This window comes from Hypomesus transpacificus, chromosome 21 (assembly GCF_021917145.1).
Source record: "Hypomesus transpacificus isolate Combined female chromosome 21, fHypTra1, whole genome shotgun sequence".
NCBI lineage: Eukaryota > Metazoa > Chordata > Actinopteri > Osmeriformes > Osmeridae > Hypomesus > Hypomesus transpacificus.
In genome coordinates, this window is record NC_061080.1 from 4,201,115 (window position 1) to 4,217,998 (window position 16,884).

Sequence of the window (16,884 nt, forward strand, 5' to 3'; positions counted from 1 at the left end):
GCCGTCTCATCCCCCCCAGCGCCCGTCTCATCATCCCCAGCAGCCGTCCCATCCCCAGCAGCCGTCCCATCCCCAGCAGCCGTCCCATCCCCAGCAGCCGTCCCATCCCCAGCAGCCGTCCCATCCCCAGCAGCCGTCCCATCCCCAGCAGCCGTCCCATCCCCAGCAGCCGTCCCATCCCCAGCAGCCGTCCCATCCCCAGCAGCCGTCCCATCCCCAGCAGCCGTCCCATCCCCAGCAGCCGTCCCATCCCCAGCAGCCGTCCCATCCCCAGCAGCCGTCCCATCATGCCCAGCAGCCGTCCCATCCCCAGCAGCCGTCCCATCCCCAGCAGCCGTCCCATCCCCAGCGCCCGTCTCATCATCCCCAGCAGCCGTCTCATCATGCCCAGCAGCCGTCTCATCCCCCCCAGCGCCCGTCTCATCATCCCCAGCAGCCGTCCCATCCCCAGCAGCCGTCCCATCCCCAGCAGCCGTCCCATCCCCAGCAGCCGTCCCATCCCCAGCAGCCGTCCCATCCCCAGCAGCCGTCCCATCCCCAGCAGCCGTCCCATCCCCAGCAGCCGTCCCATCCCCAGCAGCCGTCCCATCCCCAGCAGCCGTCCCATCCCCAGCAGCCGTCCCATCCCCAGCAGCCGTCCCATCCCCAGCAGCCGTCCCATCCCCAGCAGCCGTCCCATCCCCAGCAGCCGTCCCATCATCCCCAGCAGCCGTCCCATCATCCCCAGCAGCCGTCCCATCATCCCCAGCAGCCGTCCCATCCCCAGCAGCCGTCCCATCCCCAGCAGCCGTCCCATCATCCCCAGCAGCCGTCTCATCATCCCCAGCAGCCGTCTCATCATCCCCAGCAGCCGTCTCATCATCCCCAGCAGCCGTCTCATCCCCAGCAGCCGTCCCATCCCCAGCAGCCGTCCCATCCCCAGCAGCCGTCCCATCCCCAGCAGCCGTCCCATCCCCAGCAGCCGTCCCATCCCCAGCAGCCGTCCCATCCCCAGCAGCCGTCCCATCCCCAGCAGCCGTCCCATCCCCAGCAGCCGTCCCATCCCCAGCAGCCGTCCCATCCCCAGCAGCCGTCCCATCCCCAGCAGCCGTCCCATCCCCAGCAGCCGTCCCATCCCCAGCAGCCGTCCCATCCCCAGCAGCCGTCCCATCCCCAGCAGCCGTCCCATCCCCAGCAGCCGTCCCATCCCCAGCAGCCGTCCCATCCCCAGCAGCCGTCCCATCCCCAGCAGCCGTCCCATCCCCAGCAGCCGTCCCATCATGCCCAGCAGCCGTCTCATCCCCAGCAGCCGTCCCATCATGCCCAGCAGCCGTCCCATCATGCCCAGCAGCCGTCTCATCATCCCCAGCAGCCGTCTCATCATCCCCAGCAGCCGTCCCATCCCCAGCAGCCGTCCCATCCCCAGCAGCCGTCCCATCCCCAGCAGCCGTCCCATCCCCAGCAGCCGTCCCATCCCCAGCAGCCGTCCCATCCCCAGCAGCCGTCCCATCCCCAGCAGCCGTCTCATCCCCAGCAGCCGTCTCATCCCCAGCAGCCGTCTCATCCCCAGCAGCCGTCTCATCCCCAGCAGCCGTCCCATCCCCAGCAGCCGTCCCATCCCCAGCAGCCGTCCCATCCCCAGCAGCCGTCCCATCCCCAGCAGCCGTCCCATCCCCAGCAGCCGTCCCATCCCCAGCAGCCGTCCCATCCCCAGCAGCCGTCCCATCCCCAGCAGCCGTCCCATCATGCCCAGCAACCGTCTCCTCCCCAGGGCCCGTCTCGCCCCCAGGGCCCGTCTCGCCCCCAGGGCCCTTCGCACCCTCGGCGCCCACCTTCTCAGAACCAACCTAAGCGCCCACTTTTAATCGTACCACCTTTTGGGAAGAGTGACTATAAAGGATTAGTTCCACAGACTCCATCTGAGGAACTTGTTGGCTCCATGGAGTTCTGGGATGAGGATGATTATGTATGGTAAGATTGTAAAGGAATTAATACAAAGAGCATTAGCATGTGTTGACATTTTCATAAAATTACTTTTTGTTTTTTTGTAGATGCTGTCAGGAAGAAATGACAAGTGAAGTGGAACTTGTTTTTTAAATAAAACATTGATCATGTCTTTGTCAAGTTTATTTGGGGTGTTTTGACCTGGCTTACTTTTAGAATGACAAGTAACTTAAATCTTACATAGCTGCTCAAGATTTCATTCTTTTGGTGCATATTCTTGTATCAGCACAGACATGTTCTTCAGCAACTCATGGAAATGCTTTACAGTTTTAAAGTAGAGGCTTTTTTGTACCACGAGGGGGTGGAAGAGATTTACTGGCTTGGCCTCTGCAAGCCTCTGAGACAGACTTGTGTTTGAAACCAGACTGTTACCAAAAAATGCATGACTCAACTTCTTGTGCTCAAGGCAGTTTTCCAGGAAACCCAACAAGTCTTGAAGCCTATTGGTCAATTGTTCAGGGTGCCACATCAATGGTTCCTTAATTAGAAGGTGGTATAATGCAGTTTTCATGTGGTAAACTGTAAGGCCACTTTTACCTGTCAAACCAGTTTGCTTCCTGTGAAGGAAGACAGCAATTTCAAGACACTTAATGTGACAGGAGTTCTTAGGGAGATTTATATTGAGCCGTTTCAGGAAGTGGTCCTCATAAGGTGCAAATGAAAGTTCCCAGAAGGCGTCTGAAGAATTGTTAACATTTTTGTTTGAAGTGCCGATTACAAAATATGCAGCTGTACCTTTGAACTCGACCACAGGTTTAATATTAAAGGTTATAACTTTTCCTGATCTGAATCTGACCGACAGAGTACCAGGAACATCAGTGTTGGAAAATGTTAACTCAAACTCATATTTGTGGGAGATGTATTCCCAAGCTTGTCTTAACTCTCTCTGGAACCATTTTAGAACTTGTGTTTTGGAAAGGTAAGGTGTGGTTGGTGACAAAAAAGGGCTACTTGATTTCTTACTCATGTCAACCACCTTCTCGTCACTATGTAATAAGCAGAGCATGTCTATATCAGTATTACCACAGGGGCAGCCATTTTGTTTCTCAACACCTTTCTCCATTTTAATTCTACCATAGCCTTCCATGGGTGCTTGTCTATCCCCAGCCTGACTGCCCCCAAATTCAAACTGGAAATGGTATGGATCCAATGGTACAATGGGTATCATGATGTCACACGTACAAAACTTGAACACACCTTCCACCATTACAAAGTCCTCCATCACCATGCCAACCGCCCTGTCACTAAAACTTCTCATGGTACACAATAGATCGCTGGCAAAACCCTCCACAAACTCGGCCACCCAGTATCTCTCATTGGGTGAGAGTTTGACACATTTGTCATATAAACGGTTCAGAGTACAACTGTCTGGCAGCGATACCTCAGCTGAGAGTTTTATCTCTCGCAACATATTTATTTTTTCAGACGAGAACCTTTTTTTTGCAAATGATCTTTGGTTCATCTGCAATTTCTTTCTGTAATATTTGATGGAAAAATGGATCACGGATATGAGGGAGTATGTGTTCCAAAGGTACCAGAGATAATCGTTCTCCGTATCAGTCACTTGCTTCCATCTTCCTTTGTCTTTCTCTGATGGTTCTGTGAGCATTTGTGGTGGTACTCTGTATTGTTGAAACACTTCCTGATGATTCTCAACTGCTTTTGTTTGGTCCTCCCTGGAAGGCTTTGTGCAGAGATTTAGCGGATCGATTTGGACTTCATGAAGCACTTCCTGATTTGTCGGAACTACTTTCGGATTTACTGAAGGTATATTGTGGTTAATCTCGACTTCCTGAAAAAACATTTTCTCGATACTATGAACATCACTATCCAATAAAGACAGACCCTCATCAATGAAAGGATCAATGATGGCGAGGGAATGATCAGACTGTCCCACAGGTGACAAGTAGAAGTCTGAATCTGCTGCGTCTTCATTTACCTCAGTCACCTTGGTCTCTTTTTCTTCAGTGTCCTCGTCTAAAAGGGTTGGCTTTACTTGATCATCCTCAAGGCCTTCCAGAGAACGATATTGGTCGGTAGGAGCCACACGTTGGTTAGCCTTTGCTTCATTGATGTTCACTGGTTGGACGGTTACAAGAGACTCATCTTGGTCCTCCTCTGGTGCTTTCTGACTGACCACGGTCATTTCCTGGTCCGTCTTTTCCATCTCCTTTAACAGCCAATCCTGTCGCTCCTGCATAACCGTTGCTACATCATCATCCTGGTCAACGGTCCTCAGCTCCTCTTTAGGATACATTATTAGACCAACAGCCACCACCAGCACCCGAAGAATGGTATCTTGCATCCTAAATGCATGTTCAAGAGGCAGAAAAATACGAACCATGCCACGTTACTTTCAAACAAACTGTCAAATGGTTGCTTCAAACCTACCATTGCACATTGTGCTCAGCATTCATTGATTGTTATTCAGTGTACAGCACTATATGTTGAAATTTGTCAATCCAATGAATGGATCTAGCAAGTGCTAGCCGAAAACAACATCTTTAGCGCAACGATTTAATGCAGCTAAAGAGGAAGTCAGTTCCTTCCTGTCAGAAAAGCATTTACCTTTTGACTCGAATAGACAATATTTTACACTAAGACGAAAATGAGACTTGAAAGGTTTAAAGTATAATTACACCATTCATATTTTCAGATATTGAAGTGCGCTAACCTGTCAAGCGTTTCAAACAGCAAAGCTGATCATGTGCAACAGCAGGAAGCAGGAGGTAGACGAACCAAACCTTGCACGACAACGGGCTGTTTTATCTCTTCCTATTTTACTTGTGGTTGTAGGTCGTCTTGCATGACTTATTTCCTGAGTACCCTGTCCCTGGGCCGTGCAACAGTTTCCTCTGCAGTACACAGCGCAGACCGGATGGTATTGACTTCCTCTACAGCTTAGTTACAGTTCAAGGCCTACAGTAAAACAGTGTTGGGTAGAGTGACATCATAGAAATTACCATGATACATTTTCAGCTATTCATCCAGTTTATTTAACAAGCTGTCATTGAAACATAATTGTATTCAAACTGTAGTCAAAACTAAGATACTGGTTCTCTGTTTGATGGCTTCAATATAAGATGTATGGCTGGTTACTAGGTGTGTGTATCACTGCCAACCTGATGTTTAGGCAACTTCATTCAAAGTCATTCCTTCGTTGACTTTTATGACTTAAATGCTTTGTTTGAGTGGCATTTTCACGCTATGGATGTAAGATTGTACATGCCTCATAAACAAATTGGTTGAATGGATGGCCAATGATGCACAGCGGGGTTCTTGTGTGTTTCATTGTTTTGTAAACTGAAACACTCTCTTTGCTCTTCACATAGGGTTCCAACTGGTTTGTCCAGCTCGGCCTCATTCTGTAGGGTGAAGTTGGTGCCACAGGAAACGACTATTAGGCTATAGGTAGAAATTGCCACAAATATGGCACCAGATAACGATGAGTGTAGTATATTCGGGGAAAAAAGCAATGTGTAATGAACACAAAGATTGTAAAAAATAAAATAAAAAGGATTGTCCTTTTTCAGCAGAGACAGTGATTTTGCTACCATTGACACAATAAACAAATACGGAGGATCAAGAATCATTTGAATATTTAAAAAAAAGAAATTGCATTCAGCAAAAGTGCATACTGTGTTTCTGTGAAAAGATCCTCAGTTCTTCTGTAAAGAAAACACACAAATGTTTTATTTTTTTAAACTCCAAAAGTATGTTCACAGAATGTGTTTTTCAGAGGCCGTAGAATGTTTGCTTTTGGGACAATGGTGTGTTCGAGTTGGGAATCCTGTTACATCACAGAACAATGTCGAGCAGGTGCTTGCGATGGGAGGGGCTTGCTGACAAATGATGTGGTCTACCTTCTCCTCATCCCCACACGAAGAGTTCTGAAAAGAAATATTCTCGGAATCACCAAGGATCAGTGGTACCAAATTTTAACAATGAGCCAGGGAGACTTCAAAACCTGTATATTAGGTATACGAGTCACGTTTCAATAAAATCTTCACAGTTCTTGTCACCCCTGTACCAGGAGACGGAAAAACTAAGTGAGTAATAGCTTTTTTTTCTGACACTGAAATAAATATATTTACGGACAAGTAGTCCACTTTGTTTACCTCAAGCGCTCAAACGATCGATTGTGTCACTGAGAAGCTGTTTAGAATGGGATTACTCGAGATGTCTCAACAAATTCTTCATTTCTTCATTGATTTCAGTGGGTCTTCAAACACTTCTATCAAATCTATTGATGTTCTGTTTCAAAGTAATAGGATATTGATCATTTAACAAATTGAAAATGGGTTGTGCTTGTATCATACAGCATATCAAAGTGAAAAATTGTTTCTTCAGTTGTAAATTTCCATGGACAGTGCTTAAGATCCACACCACAGTATAATATCCCACACCTACTGGACTACAGGAATATCAAGTTTTGTATTTTGCCTTCTACAGACTAGATTCTCTTTCATAAAGCCTGCAAAAAACAGCTCTATCAAGATGGATAAATTCCGTATGATGTTTCAGTTCCTTCAGTCCAACCAGGAGTCCTTCATGAATGGAATCTGCGGTATCATGGCGTTGGCCAGTGCCCAGCTGTACTCTGCCTTTGAGTTCAGCTGTCCCTGCATTCCTGAATACAACTACGCGTACGGCATTGGACTCCTGATTGTGCCACCCATTTGGTTCTTCCTCCTGGGGTTCGTATTGAACAACAACATATCCATGCTAGCCGAGGAATGGAAAAGGCCGACGGGGAAACGGCAAAAGGACCCCACCATCCTTCGCTACATGTTTGTTTCTATCACGCAGCGCTCCCTGATTGCGCCCGCGGTGTGGATAGCTGTGACGCTGATGGACGGTAAGAGCTTCCTGTGTGCGTTTAGTGTCGACTTGGACATCCATCAGTATGGGAACGCCACCCTCATCCAGGACATGTCAGAGTTGGAGCGAATCAAACTTTTGGCCAAGATCCCGTGCAAGAATATTTTTGACCAGCCTGAGGTGATATCGAGAGAAGCTGCTGCTCGATACATTAAATGTATCTCACAGGTACGTCTGTTCTCTCATGCTGCTCTTACTGTTGTAGCCTAACCAGGTGTTATATTCACGCTGGTCTTTGTGGCTTAGAGAACTTTTGAGATAACTGACAATGTGACAATTACTGATTGACTCTGTTTCATTGATTTCTAGGGATTTGGCTGGGTCTTCCTGCTGTTAATGACTTTAGTGGCCTTCATGATCAGAGCCATACGGCCTTGCTTCACCCAGGCGGCCTTTCTCAAAACCAAGTATTGGTCGCACTACATCGACATAGAGCGGAAGATGTTCGATGATACCTGCAAGGAGCATGCCAAGAGCTTTGCCAAGGTCTGCATCCACCAGTACTTCGAGAGCATCAGTGGAGAAATGCGCAGCTTCCATCGCCATCGCTCCAGAAAGGACGACAGCGACGACGAAGACGACGAGAAGAAGAAGAGTGACGAGGACAAACTTTTAGGGATTCGCGCTCAGGAGGATATGAATAAAGTTTTGTGGAACTGGCACACGTGTAAACCGCCTCTCGCCCTGAGAAAGGAGCAACCCGACGGCCAAGACAGTGATAGACTTCAGGAAGAGGCCAGTGGGAGTCCTAATGGTTATGCCAATGGACACACCCATGGGATGGCAAAGAAAGAATGGGCGGTATACTACAGCAAGGTTTGAACATTTCAGTTAGTAAACAACACTTCATATCGATTTTTTTTTCCATTTATGAGGAATTTGTGTTTGGTGATAAAGTCAAAAGGGAAATCTTACTTGAATTTTTATTCAAAAATTGTATTTATTTTATTTGAGCAATTTGTTGTTGCTTCCTGTGTTGGTGTGCGTTTTAAATTATTTTAAATTGCCATGAAGAAATCTTTGCCCTTGATATATAACTTGAAGCATTCAGCATGTTTATAAAAAAGAAATACCAAAAGAGGTCTGTTGGAAGTTTGGAAAGTGGACTTTTCTGGTTGTTGTCACATTAGATGCTTGCCTATGATCAAACATAGGAGATTTGAGAGCTATGACCTTATTTAATCTTAACAAGTCAGGACACTGTATATGTATGGTTAAACATGCTTTGCAAACCATGAAGAAAACTTGAAAAAATAAATGTTTTCTATTATATCATAGCTATTACATCTTCAGATTGTCGTTTTTTGACAATCTTTTGTAATGGAGCAATTTTAAACCAAAGTGGTCTCATGACAGCACTGGTTTGAGGTGTTTGTTTCCATCCCATAATGCCTTGGCAGGCATTCGTATGCAAACTGGGAACCCATTCTCACTCACTGGCTCAACAATTTACATGATGGAAAATAAGGTCATCATTTGCATGTCACTCCTCTGCCTCACTTTCACAAAAGCTTTCAGGTAAAGTGCTTTCTGTCAGTCAGGTGGGTCGCAAGCAATCATCTTACCTGATATTTTTTTACAGAACTTTAAACTGTTTTTTCCTAAAATGCAATATGCAATTCTGTCAGTGTCAAACAACCTCTGCATAACAATATATTTTACTTTTGTCATGAGTTTCAGGCCGACTGAATCAGTGCTGCTTTCTTTTTCTCTTCCACTAGAGGGCAAGCTACTGCTTAATCTTTGTTTCCGAACACTGCAATGCTAGTCAACAACGGGCCTAAAAGGCAACCAGCATACCAGGATGTCAATGCATCCACGCAAGCACACACATCAATGCCATCTTTGAGTTGAACCCACACTTATACTCCAACGACCAACACGGCACTACATATTTTCTTAATTATACAGCTATGAAGCAATGCAGCTGTAAAGCATCCATTTAGAGCTGATGTCATAGTTATAGGGAGGAGGGAATGATATGAGTCCCTTGTATACCATATAAACACTCCTTCTTTACTGGTCTCGCCTCTCCCCTTTGCCTTCTATATTGTCTCCTCCTCTCCTCTACATTGCATTACATTTAGTCATTTAGCAGAGCAGACGCTCTTATCCAGAGCGACTCACAGTAAGTACAGGGACATTCCTCCTGAGGCAAGTAGGGTGAAGTGCCTTGTCCAAGGACACAACGTCTTTTGGCATGGCGGGGAATTGATCCAGCAACCTTCTGATTACTAGCCCGACTCCATCACCGCTCAGCCATCTGACTTCCTCACCTTCTCTCCTGTCCTCCTCTCCTCCTCTCTCCCTGTCCTTCTCTCCTCCTCTCCTCCTTTCCTCCTCTCCTTTCCTCCTCTCCTCTCCTGTCCTCTCCTCTCCTCCCCCGCCACTGAGAGTCAACATGGAAATCCGTCCAGCTTCACCGAAAGCCTACAGCAGCTGTTCCCTCTGAACCAACTGGCAGGACTGGCTGCATGACTGTCTGGCTGACTGTTGGTGTGGGGGTGGGTGCTTCTTGCTTTTGTCCATGCAGGCCATCACATTTTCCTCCTTCCCTGTTTCTGTCTGTCTGTCTCTCTCTTTCTTTCTCTTTCTCTGTGTGCAAAGACTTCATCTCTGTCTCTAAAACATACTCTTTCCAACTCTGTCTAAATCACATCCTGTGTCACCGTCTACCTCTCTTCCTCTCTCTCTCTCTCTCTCTCTCTCTCTCTCTCTCTCTCTCTCTCTCTCTCTCTCTCTCTCTCTCTCTCTCTCTCTCTCTCTCTCTCCTCTCTCTCTCTCTCTCTCTCTCTCTCTCTCTCTCTCTCTCTCTCTCTATCCCTTCCTCCCTCTCTCTTCTGTGGCCGGGTGCAATCTTTTACCGCACAATAGGCGACATGTTTATATATAGATCAAAAGAAGCAGAGCTGAAAAATAATCAGGCTTCATATCTGACAAAGCTCCCTTTTGCCTGAGCGCTGCAGAGCAGAGCAGCGCTGCAGCCAAGCCTGTGATACAGCACTTGCTTTGACTCACAGGACCGGCCTCCACCTCATCCTGCTGGCTTTGTTTTGACTGTCTGTCGACAGCGGCATTGCACAAGTGACTGACCTGGACCTTGATGAAATGTTCACCAACGCACACACACACACACAGTAACACGACAGTAACAAATACACATGCATGGCAAAAGCACCATACATGAGGCGCACACACGACACACACGCTCACACACACACACACACACACCGTAGCAGACGTCAAAGTCTGTCCCCTCTGCCTTTCTCCCGCCTATCCCTGCTGTCGTCTCTTCGGGGGAGGGAGGGAACGAGCGAGAGATTGGAGGACGGAGGCAGAGAGGGAGGGCAGAGAGAAGAGGCAAGGGGAGGAGGCAGAGGAGAGTTGCGAGGCAAATGAATGGTCACATGAGCAAGGATCTGTTTACAAACGGAGAGCTGAGGAAAGAAGAGCAGAGGAGGGCAGAGAGAGAGAGAGAGAGGGAGAGGGAGAGAGAGAGAGCAGGGGAATAGGAACCGCTGTTAGACAAGAGTCTCTGGACACCATTATGGATTGAGAGGAAAGAGAAGGGAAGTCTGCCATAACAAAGCCAGCTGAAGGTGGGAGAACCCTGACCACAACACACGCGCTGACTGACACACACACACACACACACACACACACACACACATCACTGACTGGCAAACATAGCCTTTTGTCTCAGATTTTTCTCAATCGAAGCAGCAGATGGTTAGAGGGAGAGAAGGAACTCCCTCCCCCCCCACCTACGTGCACACACAAACTGGCACACACACACATATAAACACATACACGGGCAAAATACCAAGCCCATCTTGGGGACTGTTTTCGTCTGAGCTGCTTCTGGTTCTGAGGACATCACATCTCCTTGGATGAGGAATACCCCTTGGAAGATCAGAAAGATTGGAGGAAGAGGAGGAGGGGGCGAAAGAGGAGAGGAGAGAGGGATGAGGCTTGTGAAAATCCTCGGTTAAAAAGAGGCTTTGGAGGAGGACAAAGCAAGTGACTAATGCCTGCAAATTACCCTCATTGGACTAAGAGGACTCTGTCGTTCGCACTGCTGGATGTCATTGATCTGAAGTGTTAAAGGTTCGGTACCGGACAGCAACTGAACCCAAGGGTCCATTTTGAAATAAGTGTAAGTGTTACTCATTGCTAGAAAAAATATATTGCTGGTTTAAATGTGGTCAAAATCAACTCATGTCCTTCCGAATTTGTGAATGATGACATCACAAACAATGGAGTAAAGCACATACTGAGTGAAAGAGAATCAACGAGATGTATTTCTTTGTTTTGACAGTGTTCACGATGGTGATGTCATCATTATCACTAAGAGGCAGGAGCACATAAGGTTTGAAATCCCAGTCCCAATCCCAGTCCCAAATCTCCCAATCTGAACACCGGCAGGGGGGTTGATCTAATCCAGATTGGGGAATGCTGCACACGGACTGCTGAGCTGACAAACCTGCACAGCTCAAGGATTTGAGGGAGAAAAAATCTGCAATCTTCATGTTTTGTCGTTGGAGAAGCTTTTACACCCTTAACGTGGAGTCTCCTCTAGCCCCAGCCAAGTGACTTGTTTTGGGCTTGGAGCTCCAGAGATCCAGGCTCCAGGGCTCCAGAGAAGTTCCAGGCAGCAATCTTGGCTCGTGCCCAGGTCCTCTGCTCTTCTAATAGGGCCTGAATTTACTGGTGCTGCCCTGGGAGTCAAATTTCATGCAACCATTCCAATGGTGTAACGGTAAGTAGACTTTTACACCCTCTGCCAAAGACTTACCATAAAATGCACTGCTTGTATGCTAGCTTTTGCTAACTAGCTGTACATACAACTGCAACACAGCTATGACTAACTGAGTTTGAGCAAACAGATGCACTTGAGAAATATGCTAAGTTATATGCTAAGCTGCTGGTTAAAGAAAGGGGGACTGGCTCTTGAAATGAGATGGATTTCTAAAGGTCATGTTTATCATACAGAACAACCATAACAAACTAGCATTTAACCAAGTGTGTTGTAACTCCACGCCACAGAACCAGAGCCAATTTCAAGCAAGCTAAAAAAATATATATATTATTTGCCTGAAGACAACAAGATCTATGTTGGTGCTATAATGTCAACTACACAACACGTACAGCAACATTTTTAATCAGTTGTAAGAGCCCCACCACCCACCAACCCCCTTGCCCCCCCCCCCCCTTCCCTCCCCTTCCAACACACTCCTCTCTACCCCCATCCCCCATGTCAAATTATCTAAACCATACCCCCCACAGTGTGCAAGCTGTACCCATTCAGTCCCTCTAAAGAAGAGTCCCATTGACATTAGAGGCTGGCAAAGGGCATCCGTGGTGCAAATTAATAAGAGCACATGGGGGCATATGGAAGTGGGGGTTCCTGTACCTTTGTCTCGCCAAATGGTGCTTCCCTTCCCCTGAGTGTCTGCTGATGAATAGAGTCCAACCGATGACAGACACACCGCACACACACACACACACACACAGTTACCCTCCTCCCCAACCCTGTATACACACACTAGTCACCTCTGTGGAGTCTGTGGAACAGATGGCGGTGAGGCGGAAGTGGCTCTGTGGCTCTCTGTGTTTGTCTTGTTCACAGACGATTAGACTCCATTCCCCACCCACCAGCCTCCTGCTCCACCAAACCCAGCCCCGGCCTCCGCCAACCCCAGCCACCAGCCTTAACCCCAGCCTTCATCCTCCGCTAGCCCCAGCCTCTAGCCCTCAACCCAGTCTCTATAGCCAGCCCCTAACCCTAACCTCCTGCTAGCCCCAGCCTCCAGCCATAGCCTCCTGCCCCACACTCCATTAACCCCAGCCTCTAGTTCCAACCTCCAACCCATCTTTCAGTCATTTTGCCAGCCCTCTAACCCCAACCTCCAGCCATAACCCAACTACAACCTCTGCCCATAGTCCCCCAGTCCCCCAAGCTACAGTCCGGTCTGGACCAGATTAAAGAGCAACAGAACTATAGGTGGAATTCCGACCAAATGCCAGACGTTTCCTCACCAAATATTTGCCTGATGTTTTTTGGTCGATACAAAGGCCTTCATGGACACAGGGCCTGGAATAAATCTGTGTTTGTAGCTCTGAGTGTGGGCTTGAACTGAATATGCTATGCTACTGCTATGAATTGAGAATCGGATGGCTATTTCTTTCATATAAGGGAAAATATTTCCACGAGACAAACATTTTAAAACCCTTACGAGAAGCAAGGTGTTAGACAGTGATAAAAGTACTGACTTAGTCCACATGGTTTGATAAAGGGAACTGAGGTGAAACACCTACAGAATAAGTGAAAATAGGAACTTCCTTCTTAAAATAGGGAATTAAACAGAAGAGCACTTCACGACATTAGGAAAACTTGAGCTGGTGTTGAATATATCAATGTTGCCATTCTAAATTGTGTCCTTTGCTGACTTCATTCTTCCTTCACCCCTACAGGACAACTAAAACTACGAAATGTCTATGGCCCACACTTTAAACGGTATCCCTCCTGCCCTCTACTTCCTTCTACCCAGGATGCCTGTGTGGTCTAGGTCTCCAGCGCTCTGAGAGATACTGCGCAATGACGTCCGACGTTTACCACCTCCCCCTGAACGTCTACATCATAGTTCTGGGCATAGGTCTTTTCGTCTTCATGCTCAGCCTCCTGTTCTGCTGCTACCTGTTCAGGTAAGTGGATATCGATGCTAACAGACACAGACTGAAAAAGTTATATTCAACTTAAAAATCGCGGTTTCATTACCGTGCAGTTGATCGTACACTTTACAAAATGGGTTAGGGTTCAGACAGACACGAGATTCCTGGCATTATAGAGTGATGATGTACCTTTATTTTCCTGGGTCGATGAATGAATGAAACCTTTATTGCCCCGAAGGGAATTTGTTCTGCACCAAGAGCTTGAAACAGATACATTCAATACTGCAGACAGGACAGTACAGTGGACATAACACAATTATTTAAAAAGCACAGCGAGACATAAAAATGCAAGAATAAAATAATACAAAGTACAAATGAAGGCCTCACAGAATAACTTTATGCACACTAGCCAACCTCATAATGGCCTACTTGAGGTGCTGAAGCTATAATAAATAAATACATGTATTTTCAAATCACATTTTTTGTATATGTTGCTGGTTGTGGAAAAACAGGATGGCGGAGTCAATTACCAAGGTCCATTGCTCTCCTGTTGCCTGACGGTGTAGCTACTTTTGAGCAGACAGGCATACCTAACTGTCTTCAGTAAATGCAGTAGAATATCATATCACATTACAGCTACTTCATCATATTCCAGCAATCAGCTTGCTGTAAAAAAAAAAAAAAAAAAGGATTCGAAAATGTATAACTCATCGTCCCATGACATGGCATGACAACACCGTACAGTTTCAGCATTTAAAAAAAACAGAACTTGGTCGCATTTTTCTCATCTTATTCTGTCTTTCTCTGTCTGCCAGGTTGAAACAACAAGGCACACGGGAGCAGTTCAGCTACAACGAGGTACAGCAGCAATCTGTCACCATAGGGGCACATGCTACACTGGACATGCTACACTGGACAGAAGAGCATGTCACACCCGGCACCGTGTGTGAAACCGAATGCCAACCTTTTATAGATGACCTTGAGACTGCATAACCTGTGTTAGTTAAACCCCTGTGTGACACAGACAGCTCGTATTCACAAAATAACCTCGACTCTGAGCGGCATCTTAAATGAAGCCCCAACACACCCTCTCAGTCCAGTATACACTAGAGGACTTTTAACCTAGTTAAAATGTCTATCGACATGTGAACAAGAGTCTACTTGTGTCCCAGGTCTTCTTGGAATCTGTATTTAGTTTTGGAGCCAGCATGACGATGTCATATGGGCTTGACTTGGCATGGTGATGACACTTCAATGGATCCTTTACATGTTGAAAAATCTTTCCCTCTCTCTGCCCCCCCCTGTAGGTGGTACTGAAAGGGGCAGGGAAGAAACTCAGCCTTCTCGGGGTAAGTAGTCATTTATTGAAACTTTGTTTGGAACTACACAGATTTCTTTAAAAAATCTTCATTTTATAAATCTGTTTTTGTGTTGGCACACGTACATTTGAAGGCCCTATGGCCGTGAGGACATGCTCGACGTAACATGCCGTTGCTTCATGATTTATTGAACGTAGAGCAGGGAGGTGCTTGACTCAGCCGGTTTTCTCCTTTCAGAGGGAACTGACACACACACACAATAACACACACGCTAATTCTCTCCTCTTCTCTGCCCTTACAGCAAACCTGTGCGGTTTGCTTGGAGGAGTTCCGGACCCGAGATGAGCTGGGAGTGTGCCCGTGCTCACACGCATTTCACAAGAAGTGAGTACACACTCAGCATTCTGTCTCGCCATGAGACCCAGTGCGGAAGGGAACTTAGCTCTAATTGTACACAAACATTTCCTGAACAATCAGCAAGGCCTAAAGGATCGCAGCCACTAGCCGATACAGAGCTTTGTTCAGTGAGGCAGCAGCACATTAAGCCATAATGACTCAGCAGGATCATGTTTACTCACGTCCTGTTTCACTTTACAGTTCAAATCAGCGCAAGCCCTGAGAGTCGGGTAGTAAAACAGTCAAATGACATGGGTACATACACCTCAACACCCCCGCCCCCCCCCCCAATTTTTTTCTCAATGTCACCTTCACATTCCATTATCACATTCTAGAACCTACCTCGGTTGAAGAGAAACACAAGTAAGCACGGAGGGCAGTCAGGCCAGCCTTTCCCTCAAGTGGTCCTCATTCACGTCCTCCTGTCTGTCTGTCTGTCTGTCTGTCTGTCTGTCCGTGCAGGTGCCTGTTGAAGTGGCTGGAGATCCGGAGCGTGTGCCCCATGTGCAACAAGCCCATCCTCCGGCTCCACACTGACACCCCCCAGGGGGCAGAGGGGCCCCTGGACCCTGAGGAGGTGTGATGGGGGCCAGGGGGCGGGAGGACCAGGGCACCTCCCTGAAGACACACACATCGATACACGCAGAGGACGATAATGATGATAATGATGGTGGTGGTCATCTTATGGACATCTCACTTGAGGGTTGATTGTATTCGTAAGTGGCTTCCTTGTGGCTCTTCTGTGTATTAGCGATATAGCTGGGCAATATAGCTACGTTTTGATACGTTGAAGATACCTGTCTAGGTTTTCTATGGTCAGTTAGAGGCAAGCTAGTCAAGAGGGATAGGGTACCATGTGTCAAATTTGGGGGAAAAGGACCTCCAATAGTCTAGCAATGGGACTTTCAGTTTTGTTTGCGCCTGTCAAGTCCCCCTAGATTAGTGAGATGTGACATAGGAAAGGGAGCCACTTTAGAATATCCAGTTTCTCCTCCCCTTTCCCTGTCATTGGACAACTGGTTATGGCACGGACAGGAGACCGCCAATCACAATCGACATGCCAGGCGTTGTTAGTAGGTCATTGGTCAGGATTGGTGTGGATACCTCTAATATCTCAGGGGTGTAACAATACAGCCAGCACAAAGCATCTCACATCATAATAATAATAACCTTGTGCCACACATGAGACCTGGGACAAATACTTGGGGTGTGCTCGATACGTCACACAATGTACAATGAAACCGATGCTACTGTATCCCAAAAGTACAAACAAGAGTGGAATCAAGCACACCCCAAACCTTTCCAATCATTTCATCCACGTATTCGACCTAGGTCTGATTCATATCCAGTAATGCTGCCAACCTGTGTAATGCTATACTAAGGGGAATTTAAACATATGGCTAGCTAATACAACAGATCAGTTCAGTAGGCCATACAGTTCTGATGTAGACAGTTATGTACTATGTATGTCCAGGTTCACTCGTTCTAAGACTGATAGAAAGCTAGTCTTGCCTGTATGTGTGTAATGTGACCCTATATTGTCATTTTGTATCGTTTGTTGCTTTTAAATAAAATGTAATGTATTGTACTGGACATGCATCTTAGGGAAAATCCTTTTCAATCATAATCATTG

At 47.0% G+C, this 16,884-nt stretch overlaps 3 protein-coding genes and 1 long non-coding RNA gene across 8 annotated transcripts; 2 read left to right on the forward strand and 2 right to left on the reverse strand.

Annotated features, from left to right (window-relative positions):
* Nucleotides 1-2,011: 2,011 nt before the first annotated feature.
* Nucleotides 2,012-4,859, reverse strand: LOC124483371 (inositol 1,4,5-trisphosphate receptor-interacting protein). The gene is made up of 2 exons (XM_047043792.1): nt 4,658-4,859; nt 2,012-4,289 (listed from the first exon to the last, which is right to left on the reverse strand). Exon 2 carries the CDS (start codon nt 4,286-4,288, stop codon nt 2,180-2,182), a length of 2,109 nt encoding a protein of 702 aa, XP_046899748.1. The 5' UTR covers nt 4,289; nt 4,658-4,859; the 3' UTR covers nt 2,012-2,179.
* Nucleotides 4,860-5,645: 786 nt separating this feature from the next.
* LOC124483305 (calcium homeostasis modulator protein 1) lies at nt 5,646-8,141 on the forward strand. 5 transcript variants are annotated; one of them, XM_047043690.1, is made up of 3 exons: nt 5,646-6,032; nt 6,201-7,032; nt 7,174-8,141. In XM_047043690.1, the coding sequence occupies exons 2-3, from the start codon at nt 6,481-6,483 to the stop codon at nt 7,684-7,686; spliced, it is 1,065 nt and encodes a 354-aa protein (XP_046899646.1). In that variant the 5' UTR covers nt 5,646-6,032; nt 6,201-6,480; the 3' UTR covers nt 7,687-8,141. The 5 variants fall into 5 exon arrangements, with proteins under 5 accessions (XP_046899646.1, XP_046899647.1, XP_046899649.1 ...); XM_047043691.1 differs by having other exon boundaries at nt 6,305-7,032; XM_047043693.1 differs by having other exon boundaries at nt 6,334-7,032.
* Nucleotides 8,142-10,391: 2,250 nt separating this feature from the next.
* Nucleotides 10,392-16,844, forward strand: zgc:175214 (uncharacterized protein LOC557610 homolog). The gene is made up of 7 exons (XM_047043695.1): nt 10,392-11,020; nt 11,183-11,623; nt 13,416-13,569; nt 14,352-14,394; nt 14,844-14,885; nt 15,157-15,239; nt 15,714-16,844. Exons 2-7 carry the CDS (start codon nt 11,599-11,601, stop codon nt 15,832-15,834), a joined length of 468 nt encoding a protein of 155 aa, XP_046899651.1. The 5' UTR covers nt 10,392-11,020; nt 11,183-11,598; the 3' UTR covers nt 15,835-16,844.
* On the reverse strand, nt 13,632-15,705 carry LOC124483307. Its single transcript, XR_006957810.1, has 3 exons — nt 15,594-15,705; nt 15,434-15,470; nt 13,632-14,202 (listed from the first exon to the last, which is right to left on the reverse strand). It is a non-coding gene; the product is annotated as an uncharacterized LOC124483307 (long non-coding RNA).
* Nucleotides 16,845-16,884: the final 40 nt, after the last annotated feature.

Coding starts and splice junctions, on each gene's coding strand:
- LOC124483371 (XM_047043792.1), bottom strand. CDS start 4,288: ATGCAAGATACCATTCTTCGGGTGCTGGTGGTGGCTGTTGGTCTAATA.
- LOC124483305 (XM_047043690.1), top strand. CDS start 6,481: ATGGATAAATTCCGTATGATGTTTCAGTTCCTTCAGTCCAACCAGGAG. Junction 7,033..7,173: donor ACATTAAATGTATCTCACAG/GTACGTCTGTTC, acceptor ATTGATTTCTAG/GGATTTGGCTGGGTCTTCCT.
- zgc:175214 (XM_047043695.1), top strand. CDS start 11,599: ATGCAACCATTCCAATGGTGTAACG. Junction 14,395..14,843: donor AGCAGTTCAGCTACAACGAG/GTACAGCAGCAA, acceptor CCCCCCCTGTAG/GTGGTACTGAAAGGGGCAGG. Junction 15,240..15,713: donor TCACACGCATTTCACAAGAA/GTGAGTACACAC, acceptor CTGTCCGTGCAG/GTGCCTGTTGAAGTGGCTGG.